This window comes from Choloepus didactylus, chromosome 3, assembly GCF_015220235.1.
Source record: "Choloepus didactylus isolate mChoDid1 chromosome 3, mChoDid1.pri, whole genome shotgun sequence".
Lineage (NCBI taxonomy): Eukaryota > Metazoa > Chordata > Mammalia > Pilosa > Megalonychidae > Choloepus > Choloepus didactylus.
The window spans coordinates 17,912,176-17,924,305 of record NC_051309.1 but is presented as its reverse complement, the minus strand read 5'-3'; the positions used below and the strand labels follow the sequence as shown (position 1 = coordinate 17,924,305).

Sequence of the window (12,130 nt, the reverse complement as noted above, 5' to 3'; positions counted from 1 at the left end):
ATAAACAATGGGAATTTTTTAGCTCATGGCTTTGAAGCTAAGAGAAAGTCCACATCAAAGTGTCATCAAGGCAATGCTTTCTTCCAGAAGACTGGCATTCTGGGCTGGCTGCCAGCGATCCTTGGTCCTTGGATCTTCTGTCACATGGCAAGCACATGGCAGCCTCTCCTGACTTCTCAGTTCTCTTCCAGTTTCCATTGAATTTCAACTTCTTGATTACTGTGGCTTTCTCTTTCTCTGTCTGAATTTTGTCCTGCTTTTAAAGGACTCCAGTAATAGGATTAAGACCCCTCTTGCTTGAGGTGGGCCACACCTTAATGGAATTAGCCTCTTCAAAAGGTCCTACTTACAATGGGTTCACACCCACAGGAATGGATGAGGTTTAAGAACATGATTTTCTGAGGTAGATACAGTTCCAAACCACCACAGATGGGTTCCACTGCTTTCTGACCTTATTACCTGGTGCCCTTAGTTGGGAGCTGCCATAACAAAGCTGTAGCTGCTAACACAAACTGGATGGCTTAGAACAGAAACGTATTACCTCACAGTTCTGGAAGCTAGAAGTCCGAAATCAAGGTGTCAGCAGGGCCACGTCTCCTCTTAAAGAGGAGAGTCTGTTCCACGCCTTTCCCCTGGCTTCTGGGGGGTGGCAGACATCTCATGGCATTCCTTGCTTTGAGGCAACATATATTGGATCTCTGCTTCCATCACAGGCCATCTCCTTCTCTCTCTGTCTCTCTCTCTCTCTCTCTCTCTCTCTCTCTCTCTCTCTCTCTCTCTCTCTCTCCCTCTCTCTCTGACTTTCTTACTCTATGTCCAAATTTCCTCTGCTTATAAGAACATCATCATATTTGTTTAAGGGCCCTTAATTAGCCCAGTTTGGCCTCATAGCTTTTAATTTCTTCAAAGATCCTATTTCCAAATGGGGTCTCATTCACCACACTGGGGTCAGGACTTGAACATCTCTTTTGGGGGGACACAATTCAGTCTGTAACACTGGAATAAGATGAGTAAGGCTGCCACATTTCAGGGGGTTTTATCAGTTAGATGGGGATAATAATTTCATGCCTTTTCTTCATGGCAGCTGTCCTGCACAATTTCATTTACACATGGCACATGTGAATGGTGTCTGCCTGTGTGTCACACAGAGTTCTTCATTCATTTTCATCATCTATCCATTCATTCAATATCTGTTGTATTCTGAATGGACCAAGGGTTCCGCTAGGTGACGAGGATACAGTGGTGAGTAACAAACAGTCCCTGCTAGTCATTGTAACCACCTCTCTCTGAGGACCTACTGTGCTCCTGCCAGTTGCCCAGTGTTGGGTACTTGGCCCTAAAGGTGAGCGTGTTGTGCTCCTGCTCTCTCGATGCCGGTCATCTCTGTAGAAGTGAGCTCCCCACCATGCGTGTCCCACCCCACAGGTATGCTGGGGAAATAAAGGTTGAGGATCACTGCTCTGGGTGGCAAGGAGCCTCCAAGGACAATGAAGCAGGATTGTCATGTAGTGATCACTTCAGTTTAGAAAGAACACTCTAGTTTAAGGTTTACACAATAGTGAAGCAAGGGATGAAGAGACCCTAAACTAGAAGAGTCATAGGAAGATGGTTTCGAGGAGAGGAATCCAGGAATATTTAGGCAATACAGAGAAGAAACATGGCCTCAACTTCACAGATGTCTGGTGCGCTTTTGTTGCTGTTACATTCATCCCCACAGAGGTTTCTGGGAGGGTCAAGAGCAGAAAATTCTGCAACGTGCCCCCAGCATCCCTTATTTTTCCATGGCTCCCTCTTTCCTGGCTGGAGGCTTTAGGAAGCTCCTTTCATTTACCTCCTTACACAGAGCAGTGGCAACACCTTTTCTCCCTGACAGAACCAAGGTCCTGAATGGAAAAGACAATAGATGTACCATAACTTGGCTCTTCAGGCAAAAACAAACCAGCTTCTGCTTCTTACCTGCCAGGTGGAGGAAACACAGCCAAAACTAGATCCTTCCTAGGGAGGCCTCAGGATTCTGCTCTTTCTTGTCTGGGTCTGTTTCCTCCTTCCAGAGCTTGTGTCTCAGGCTCACCTACTTATGGATTAACCAATAGAGAATATTTTGAGACATCCCCATTAAAAAAAAAATAGTTTTTTTCCGATTACAAAGGCAGTACACACTCATCATAAAAAAAAATGGTGCATGCACAAAAGCTAAAAGAAAGGGCAAAATTGATCATCTTTAATCTCACCACCCAGAGATAACCCTGGTCATGTCTTCGTATATTTTGTCATGTCTTTGCCAATGTGTATGTGTGTGTGAGCATGCATGTGTATAATTTTTAAAACAAAATTGGAACCATGCTGAATCTCCAATTTCATATCCTTTTTATTTTAACTTAAAATAAGTCTATTCCTGAACTTTTGAGGTCCCTGTCATGGCATGCTGTCAGGAACTGTATACACCCCCAGATGCTCCTAGGAGCACGAGTCATGGCCTCACCCATGAACTTGGTCCAGCGTGGCCTCACCATTTCTGATATCCTTCATCAGGTTAAGTGAGCACCATCTACTGTATCACCCATAAATTGAGAATTAGAGTATTTGGTAGAACTCCCTGCTGCTGTCCTTGAGGCCATGTGCAGTCAGAGCACAGAAATTCAACAATGGCTGGAAAGACAATTTGCAAAGGTGACCTTAGTATCCTAAATGGATCTTTGGGTTTCGTTAAGGTGTTGTTTTCATAAGAATATTTAGTTTGATTCTGTTTTATCTGAAGATTTTTTGGAAGATAGAATAAATGCCTTATAAAACATTTAAGGAGATATCCACCCCATCCCCCAACCCCCGCCAAGAACAATGGAGAAAATAAAAAAATTCATTTAAACATATTTATCTTTTCATGTTGTAGGGTTTACCTTGTAAAGCTGCTTTGTGAACTAGAAAGTTCTATGTTAAAATAATGAAAGGACTCATCATTACAGCATTCATATGAAAAAAATAGGCATGTCTATAGTTTGAACACAGAGCCTGCTTTCCAAATTTAAATTTATAATTCCTAATCTAAACAGGTAAACTTGAAGAGCTACTACTTCTGCTTTCAAGTTCATGAATTTTCATTTGTATATATGCATGACTGTAGGTTTTGATGCTCGTGCCTGCAATACTTTTTGGTAAAAATATTTCCCATGAAAGGAATTCTTACGATTTCTTTGTACTGTTTTTAATCATAAAAGAACTATCGCTAACACATATGCACATCCTTCAACCAGGTTGGCCAACCAAGGAACCGTCTCTCCAAAAAGCTCTAAGCAAGTCATTGGAGATTTGAAATTGACAAGATGATCCCTTTCCGGGTCCCACATCTTATGCATCCTATGAAAATTCCCTCAAAAAAAAAAAGGCAGGCCTGTGTCCCTGTGTGAGTGGCAGAACCGGACCAGTAAGAGGAAGGGGCTCCAATTAAGAGCCTTCCGTAGAGAAGGCCCTTACCTTTCAGCTAAGTCTCAGTCTAAATTGGTTTGGGAGACAGTTGGGCCTCAATCCGAACCTTACGCCCCACGGCCAGTGCCATGTGCAGCAAGGCACCTAGCAACGGCTCTCTGATGGGTAATAATGAGATTTTAATTAGTGTCTTGGACTCCATATAGAAATCCATTCCAAGCCCATTTGTTTGAAAGAGCCCAGCCTTGTTCAGAGCTGTAGCCATGTGATTTCTGTCCTTCCCAGGCCTCTTAGCTCCCAAAGTCAGGGCTTCTTTCCCCAGGGGTAGGCGGTAAGATTTACTTAGTCCTCCCTTCTGACTTGGTGCCAGGAAAGCTGAAGCTCCTCAAAGTTGAAGCTCCTCTCTGTGGGCAGGGATGTGAGCCAAGGAGCAGCACCCATGGCCTTTTGATGCCATGGCATCCTGGAATGCTGAGCTTCTGAGTTGGGATGGCACAGCTGTCCCCTCCATCACTCAACAGGAGAAGTCCCTGGACTATTTCCTGTCCCCCACCCCACACCCAGCAAGCTCCACACCAGCCCCAACAGCCTTCCTCCTTGACTGCTCTTGGATCTGTATCACTTCTCCAACATCCTGCTCTAATTCTCTCCCCTAAGTAATTCCCTTGCTCCCGCCACCTTCCTGTGCCCCTATCTCATCCAGATTCTCCACTCTGCAGCCTGGGTGATCATGAAATGAGGTGTTACACCCTAGAATGCCAGAGAGGCCAAATCTGGTGAGAAGAGCTGCCTGAAGGGAACATAAACCACAGCTCCCCAAACTATGAACCCATGTGGCTCTCAGGATGTAAGACCCTGAGCAACCAAATTGTTAAAAATGCTGATCCTTAGACTCCACTGCAGATCTACCACAAAAGGATCTCTGGGGCAAGAAGGCCTTGGCATCTGCATTCTCATCAGGAGCTCCTGAAACAGGACAAAGTCCGAACTCCTTAATATTGATGCTGGACCCTGGAGGTTCCAAGCCCATCCCACCCCTCCGGCGTTGTGTCCTGCTGTCCTCCCCCTTCCACTCCCATCCGTGGCTCTGGCCAGGAGCACTCCCCTTGCGTGTCCCCTCAGTTCCCTCTACTTCATGCCTTTGTGCTACTTCCTGCTCATGTACTCTCCCCACCTGTATTATTTCCCTTCCCACCTGGCTGGCATCTGCTCATCTTTCCAAAGCCAACTCAAGTCCACTCCAATGTCTTTTCTGCTAGAATAAAGAGATATTTCATTCTTTCAACAAATATTTACAGAGATCTTTCCATGTACTAGACACTGTTCTGGGAATCTAGTAGTGGACTGGACAGACAAAAATCCTCACTCATATAGCTCATATTCGGAGAGAGCAACAAACAAGCAAACAAATGAAGAAAAAAAAAAACAATTCAATCTATAATACGTCAGATGTAAGTGATATGGAGAAAAATAAGGCAGAAAAGGGTATGGGGAGAGCAAGGAGTTTTGGGTGGTAAAGGAAGGCTTTGCTGATAAGGTGGCAATTGAGCCGACACCTGAAGAAGGTGAGGACCATATGGAGGTCAAAGGGGAGAAGGACAGTTTCCCAGCAGAGAGAACAACATATGGAGAGATACAGAGAGCCTGAGTGTGCCTGGAGTGATTGCAATCCTGCAAGGACCCTGGAACGGTTGGCGTGGAGCAAGTGAGAGAGAGAGAATAGTAGGAGGTGAGGTCAGAGGTAATGGGGGCCCCTCTGACCATTTGAAGGCTCCGACTTATATACAGTGCACTGGGGAAGATTGATAAATGCAGGGATATACTCCAGGGGCAAAGTAGACACAAGGGCCAAGAAACCATTGCAGTTGTCCAGGTGAGAGGCAGTCATGGCTCAGATTAAGGGGAGCATGGGATGGTGAAAAGTGGCCAGACAGAATTGGCTGATGGAGTGGATGTAGGATGTGAGAGACAGATCAAAGCCAGAGATGACTCCAACATTTTTGGTCTAAGCAGTTGGAAGGAGGGAATGGCCATCAAGTGAGATAGGCAAAATTGTGGGAAGAGCAGGTTTTGAAGGAAAAGTCTGGAATTAAATTTGAGATGCCTGTTAGATATCCAAGTGGAGATACTGGGGAGGCAGCAGGATACATGAGTATGAAGTTCAGCTGGCAGGTCCAGCCTGGATGTATTAGGGTGCCATTAACAAATAGGTCATATATAAAATCATGAGATTGGTTAAGATCCCCAAGGGAATGTTGGTAGATAAACAGTCTGACGCCTCTGGGGAACTCCTATTTGAAGGATGGGAAGATGAGAAATTAGCTAAGGAGATGAAAAAGAGTGGCTGGTGCAGTAGAAGGATGTAGTATCATGAAAGCCAAGTGAAGACAATGTTTCAAAGAGGAGAAAGTGATATCTTATGTCAAATAATGCTGAGAAATTGAACAGATGAAGACAGAATTGGCCATTTGTTATCGCAACATGGAAGCCATCATTAGTAACAGTAAACTTGATGGGCTGTTTTGGTGGATTACTTGGGGTGAAAGCCTGATTGGAGAGGATTCAAGAAAGAATAGCAGATGAGAAATAGGTTACCATGGATACAGTCAACATATTTGAGGAGTTTGCTATGAAGGGGTGCAGAGAAATGGATGCATGGGATCAAAAGATTTTTTTGTCAATGATAAAAATTACACGACACATTTATAAGTTGGTGGGAGAGAGCCACTGATGATAATACAGGAGAGAAAGGGGGAGTTATTGGATCAATTGGCTCCTTCTTTCCCTTGTGCCTTTCTCTGGGCATCTTCAGATTTCTGGCAGAGCACGTCAAGTACTCCTGTACGTTAGTTTACTTGTCTTTCTCCCTTTGTGTATTAGTCAGGTTTCCCTGCAATAGTGCTGGGTAACAAACAACTCTAAAATCTCAGTGCCTTACAACAACAGTGATTTAGTTCATGCTCTGGTCGGCTGCTGCTCAGCTGCTCTCAGTGGGCTTGGCTAGGCTAGGCTAGGCTAACTCCAGATCTGGGTTTGGATTCCAATCTGCTCCACATGTCTCTCATTCTGGGATCAGTGGCTCCCCTGACTATGCTGCTCCCATAGCAGATGGCAGAAGCACAGGAGGGCAAGCCAAAACAGATAAACACATTTCAAGCTCCCCATAAGTCCACATACATTCCATTGGCCAAAGCAAGTCACCCATCTAAGCCCAACATCAGGGGAAGAAAAGTAAATACCATCCACAGAGCATGAGGGCCATGGCAAGGAAGGGGAGAGAAGGAAAAACTGAGGACAAATAGTACAATCCACCACACACTGCTAGCCTGTAACCACCCAAAAGGAGGGTTCATATTCCGCACCCTGCCTGGCATGTAGTAAATGCTGAAAAAAAATGTTGAATAAATGAGTATTAGCTTGATTCTAAACCAGTTTATGTTTCTGTCTCTTTTAACTTTGGACCCGGAGGGATTTGGGTTTGAATTTCAACACCATCGGTTTTCAACTCAATGACTTTTGGCAATAATATCAGTAATAGTAAAAATAATAACAGGTAACTTTTCTGGAGTGTTTATTGTACACTTGGACTGCTGCTTAGGGTTTTATGTTTATTACGCCCTTTGCGTAACCTGTAGCACTCAATCTATAAGAACGCAAAAGGCCCTCTGCTGAAATTTTCTCTGAAATCAAACCAATAGCAGTGGATTTCTAAAACCCTAGGGAAGCCTTCCTGATGAATCATTCATATCTCTTGTTGGATTCTGAAGTTGGTCTCCTCTTGAGGAGGAAGATTGATAAGTGGAACTTGGGCCAGGTGCTTTCATGTTTCAGTTTCGTAGGTGTTGAGTCAAGGAAGCAAGCAGGTGACAGAAGAAGGGTTGTCAAGTGACCTTTGAGGTGTCAAGGTCAGGAGAAAAATAGACTGATCAAAAGTTGAGAATGGTGGGTAAATTGTGTCTCCAAAAACAAGGGACAGTCTTTTGAGAATGTGGAGTGAGAGGAGAGAAGGAAGGAACATCTAATGAGTACCTACTATGGGCCAGGCACTTAAAAGATGTAGTCTTATTTGATCCTCACAAAACCCCTATGAGGTCTGGGTTATCACCATGTTACACATAAGAAAACTGAGGCTCAGAGAAGTGAAGCAACTTGGGAATTTCATAGAGTCAGACAGTATACATCAAGTAGAATTAGGTTTGTCTGTGAGTGACAGAAAACCCAAATGAAATCCAGTCAGAATCAGTCCAGGGCTGGCATGCTCTTTCAGATGCAACCCATTGTTAAATCCTGTTGAGGTTGTCTCTTCAGGCTCTCGAATTTCCTCCATTTCTGCTGCTGCCTCCTATGCAAACCACCATCATCTGTCACCTGACCTTTGGGGCCAGATAATTTGTTGGTGGTGGGGTTGAGGGGAGGCAGGAGGAGGGGTATACTGTGCATTGTAGGATGCTTAGCAGCATCCCTGACCTCTACTCAGTAGATGCCGGTAGCACCCCCTCCCGAGTTGTGACAACCCAAAGTGTCTCCAGACATTGCCAAATGTCCCCTGCGGTGGAGGGGTACAAAACCACCCCGTTGAGAACCACCGGTCTCTTACCTGGTTTTCCCATTGCTCTCCTGCCTGTTATCTGCACATCAAAGTGTCCTTTCTGAACAAATTATGTCTCAGCACTTTTCTGCTTTAAAACTCTTCACTGATTCCCACTGGACGCCCACTAGTCCCCTGTGGGATGTAACCAAAGCCCCTCTCAGGGTCTTCCTGTGACATCACCCCCTTGCTTTGCTTCCTGCCCGTCCCCGTCCTACTGGTTTCTCCTGGGAACGATCCGTGATAAATCACTTGCACACACATCCTATTCTCGGGTGCTGCTGGTGGGGACCCACCCCAGGCACCCCTGCGGAGGAGAAGCGTGTCCGTCCCGTCGGGGCCCACAGCACACCGCTCGCACTAACTGGGCTCTGCTCTCCTCCGGCAGGTGATCTATGCCCTGAACACCCGCCAGGATGAGGCCGAGGCCAGCATGGAGGCGCTGCGGGAAGCCCACCAGGAGGAGCTCCAGAGCGCGGTGGCGGAGGCCAGGGCCCGGCTCCTGCAGGACCAGGGCCAGGGCCCGGCGGCGGCGGCGGCGGAGGAGGAGGCGGCCCTGCGGCAGCGCGTGCAGACCCTGGAGAGCGCCCTGGAGCTGCAGAAGAGGCTGACGCAGGAGGCGCGGGCCGAGTCGGCCACGTGCAGGCTGGAGACCAAGGAGAGGGAGCTGAGGGCCGAGGCGGAGCACGCCGAGCGGGTCCTCAGCCTGTCCAGGGAGATGCTGGAGCTCAAGGCGGACTACGAGAAGAGGCTGCGACACCTGGCGGGCCCCGAGGCGCCCCCGTGGGGCCGGCCTGCCCAGGACAGCCCCGACGCGCCGGCCGAGCGCGGCCCCGAGATGCGGGAGGTCCTGCAGGAGGTGGAGCGGCTGCGCCTGGAGAACCAGCAGCTGAGCCGGGACTACGCCCGCAAGGCCGAGGAGCTGCGGGCCAGTTACGAGCGGGAGAACGAGGCCATCCGGCAGGCCATGCAGCAGTCGGTGAGCCAGGCGCTGTGGCAGTGGCAGGAGAAGGAGACCGACCTGCGCAAGAACTTCCAGGTGCAGGAGTCGGCCCTGCAGGCCCAGGTGAGGAAGCTGGAGGGGGATCTGGAGCACCGCGGCCGCAGGATCAGTGACCTGAAGAAGTACGCCCAGAAGCTGAAGGAAAGGATTCAGGTAAAGCGGGATCCATCCTCCCTGCCTTTCCAATCCGGTAATAAGCACAGCCCCGAATTTAGACACCTCCTCTGTGCCAAGCACTTGCCTTCCACCCAGGCAGACATTCTATTGTCCACTGTGTTGGATCCAGCTCTCCTGTACCTACCTAACAGGTTGCCCTGGTAACCCGACTCAAGGTATAAATCCTCCTTCAGCATCACTGGAGTGGTGGGGGTGAAAGGAGGTGGAGTCCTTTTGGCAAGTGAATCACGTGGAACTAAATTATGTTTCCTTTTTTTTTTTTTTTTTTTAACTTCTTGCTTATTGCTATAAACTGAGAATATAAATAATTAGGCCATGCCTGTTTTCTGTGGAAAACCCCGTTTTAAGGTGTCTAATTTTGATTGGCTGGCATTACGTTTTTTTTGCTTTGTTTTGTTTTGTTACTACAGCAGGCCTTTATGGAAAAGGCCGTCTCTCTCAAGTTTTGAGCCTGCCATTTGAGTTTGTCAGTCAGGGATTGGTCAAGGCCAGTCACCCCAGTGAAATGTAATAACATAATTTGTATTTTTAATAGCAAGAAGAATCTGTATTAACGAATCTGGATATTGCTGCTTACAAATCCTATGTTATATTAAAGCGGGAGACTGGTGATTTGCAAAAAAATAAAATAAAATAAATTAGGCCATGCACATTGGAGGAAGCTAAAGGTTTGAGGAAGCCTTATATCAGGGCTTATGGACTAAAAATAGACAGTTTTTCCTTTTAGAGTTAGGAGTGGGCTATTTCTTTGAGCCCTTGAGGGTGAGTATTTATTGCATATTTATTGAATGTCTACCTGTGCCAGGCCTGGGGCTACAGGCAGGAGATATGGTGAGTGAGCCTTGGTACCTGTGAGGGCTCAGAGAGGGATAGTTAACAGATGAGAAGTCGAGGCTGAAATTGGGAGGTATAAGGACTGGCCTTACAACCGCATTCTAATGAGCGCATTCTAACACTCATGATATGACCATACCTTTGCCTCTCCGACAATCCTTGGGACTTTGTGTTCCGTGGAGAGCCAGACCATGGGATGAGCTGGTCACATCAGCCCCGTGGTTTCACAGAGCCCCATCTCAAAAGTAAGAGCAGCTAATGCTCCTGATACTCCCTGAATATTTTCTCTGTAGTAGACACTTGAGCTCATTTAATCCTTACGACTGAAAGGTTAAACAACTTGCCTGGGGTCATACAGCCAGTCAGAGGGTGAGTAGAGATTTGATGATCCCTGAGCTGATTGATTCCAGAGACCCAGAGCTTATGCCTTTCAGATTAGTTGACTGTCTTGTGCACTATACAAAACTAAAACAAGAGAAATGAGACCCTTCCTGTCTGTTTAGGACCTGGATGTGCAGCTCCAGGAGGCTCGACAGGAGAATTCAGAGTTGAAAAGCACTGCAAAAAAACTGGGGGAGAAGCTGGCTGTTGCCAAAGACAGACTGGTGCTGCAGGAGCGTCATGTGTCACAGAAAACCGGTGAGATGCCCTGGAACGACTTCCTTAAAGTCAAAGATTAACCCCCAGGTTGGCATGGTGCTACTTGCAGCCTTGAGACTGTTGAGGGAGCAGAGAGCAAGGCACGGCTGTGCGGTTTGGACCCGCCTGCCCAGTGAGGCCAGTCCCTGCAGGGCACAGAGCTGGCACACGTGTGTCATCTAAAGGCGTGATTCAGAAGGACCCCCAGCATACCCAGCACAGTGCCTGAACTTCCCAACACTGGCTTCCCACCCTTAGAGAATGCTTTATACTTTTAACATGAGTTCATTCAATTACATTGTTGGATCTTCCCAATAATTTTCTAAGATAGGTGTCATCAGTATCCTATATTACAGCTGGAGAAATGAGGCCAATTGGTTAAGTGATTGAGAAAGGTTAAGTGATTGGCTCAAAGTCAGACAAAAGGCTAATTAGAGCTGGTGTTTGCACCCAAGTATATCTGAATCCAGAGTTCCTTCTGCTGGAGCTCCCTCAATAGAAATGTGTTGAATACCTACAGTGTGACTAGCTTAACACTGTGAGACAGAAAGCCAGAAACATGGGCTCTGCATTTAAAGAGTTTGTGGGACAGTTACATCATAGGCCATACATGCTTTGGTATCATGCTCAGGTGTCAAGGGGTAAAGTGTCTAGGAAAGAAGAAATCCCAGTGGGCTGGAACAGGTTGGACTAGGAGAGGTTCGAGTTGGAACCAGCGGGTAGTGAGGGTTTAGAAGAGTGGTTCTCAAAACTAGGACATGAGAACCTCTGGGAATATGGAAGAATAAAGTAGCAATTCCAGTTATATTTACTTTTTGCCTTATTCTTATTTTGAATTTACTTATACTGGGGTGCATGCTCAAATTTGCTTTATCCACGGTAAGCACAATAAATGAATAGGGATACCACTAGTTTAGGAAGGTAGAGCAGGGCAAGCATTTAAGCTCAGGATCCTGCTTTGGGCAAAGATGGGAACACTGCTTTGACCCTGCTTGAAAGCTGGTAGACCACGGAGCAGGGGTTGTGGAGGAAGATGGTGGACAAAACAGTTAAACGGGGAATGCAGACAGGATGATAGAAGGCCTTGGACACGAGGCTAAGGCCTCAGACCTTCTGAATGATGCTGAAACTTACACTTGCAGATGACATGAAGACTGAGCTAGTTTCAGAGAATGAAGTCTTGGAAGTCCACAGTCTTCATCCTCAGAAGGATCAGAACTTTCCCAAGGAATGTCCATGCACGAAAGGAGGCGCAGATCCACAGGTAGTATCTGACCCAGCCCTGGGGATGGAGAAGTCACAGGAGGCTTTGGTGGAATGAGCCTCGGGTAGAAGCTGACCCCAGCCAGGATAGATCTAGTTACAAGTAGCCATTCCCATGTGTGCGGGCATGTAGGTATGGGAGTGGATTTCCAGCCAGCTTCCTGCCAACCTCATGTCATTTGGAACTGAGACACTGAGAATGT

General features: G+C 46.9%; 1 protein-coding gene across 1 annotated transcript in view; it reads left to right on the top strand.

Annotated features, from left to right (window-relative positions):
* The window catches only part of FAM184B (family with sequence similarity 184 member B), a 116,830-nt gene that overhangs the window by 25,061 nt on the left and 79,639 nt on the right, over nucleotides 1-12,130 (top strand). Inside the window, exons 2-4 of the mRNA XM_037831410.1 lie at nucleotides 8,400-9,167; nucleotides 10,529-10,664; nucleotides 11,807-11,928. Of these exons, the coding sequence (XP_037687338.1) occupies nucleotides 8,400-9,167; nucleotides 10,529-10,664; nucleotides 11,807-11,928 (1,026 nt within the window). The remainder of the gene's footprint in view (nucleotides 1-8,399; nucleotides 9,168-10,528; nucleotides 10,665-11,806; nucleotides 11,929-12,130) is intronic.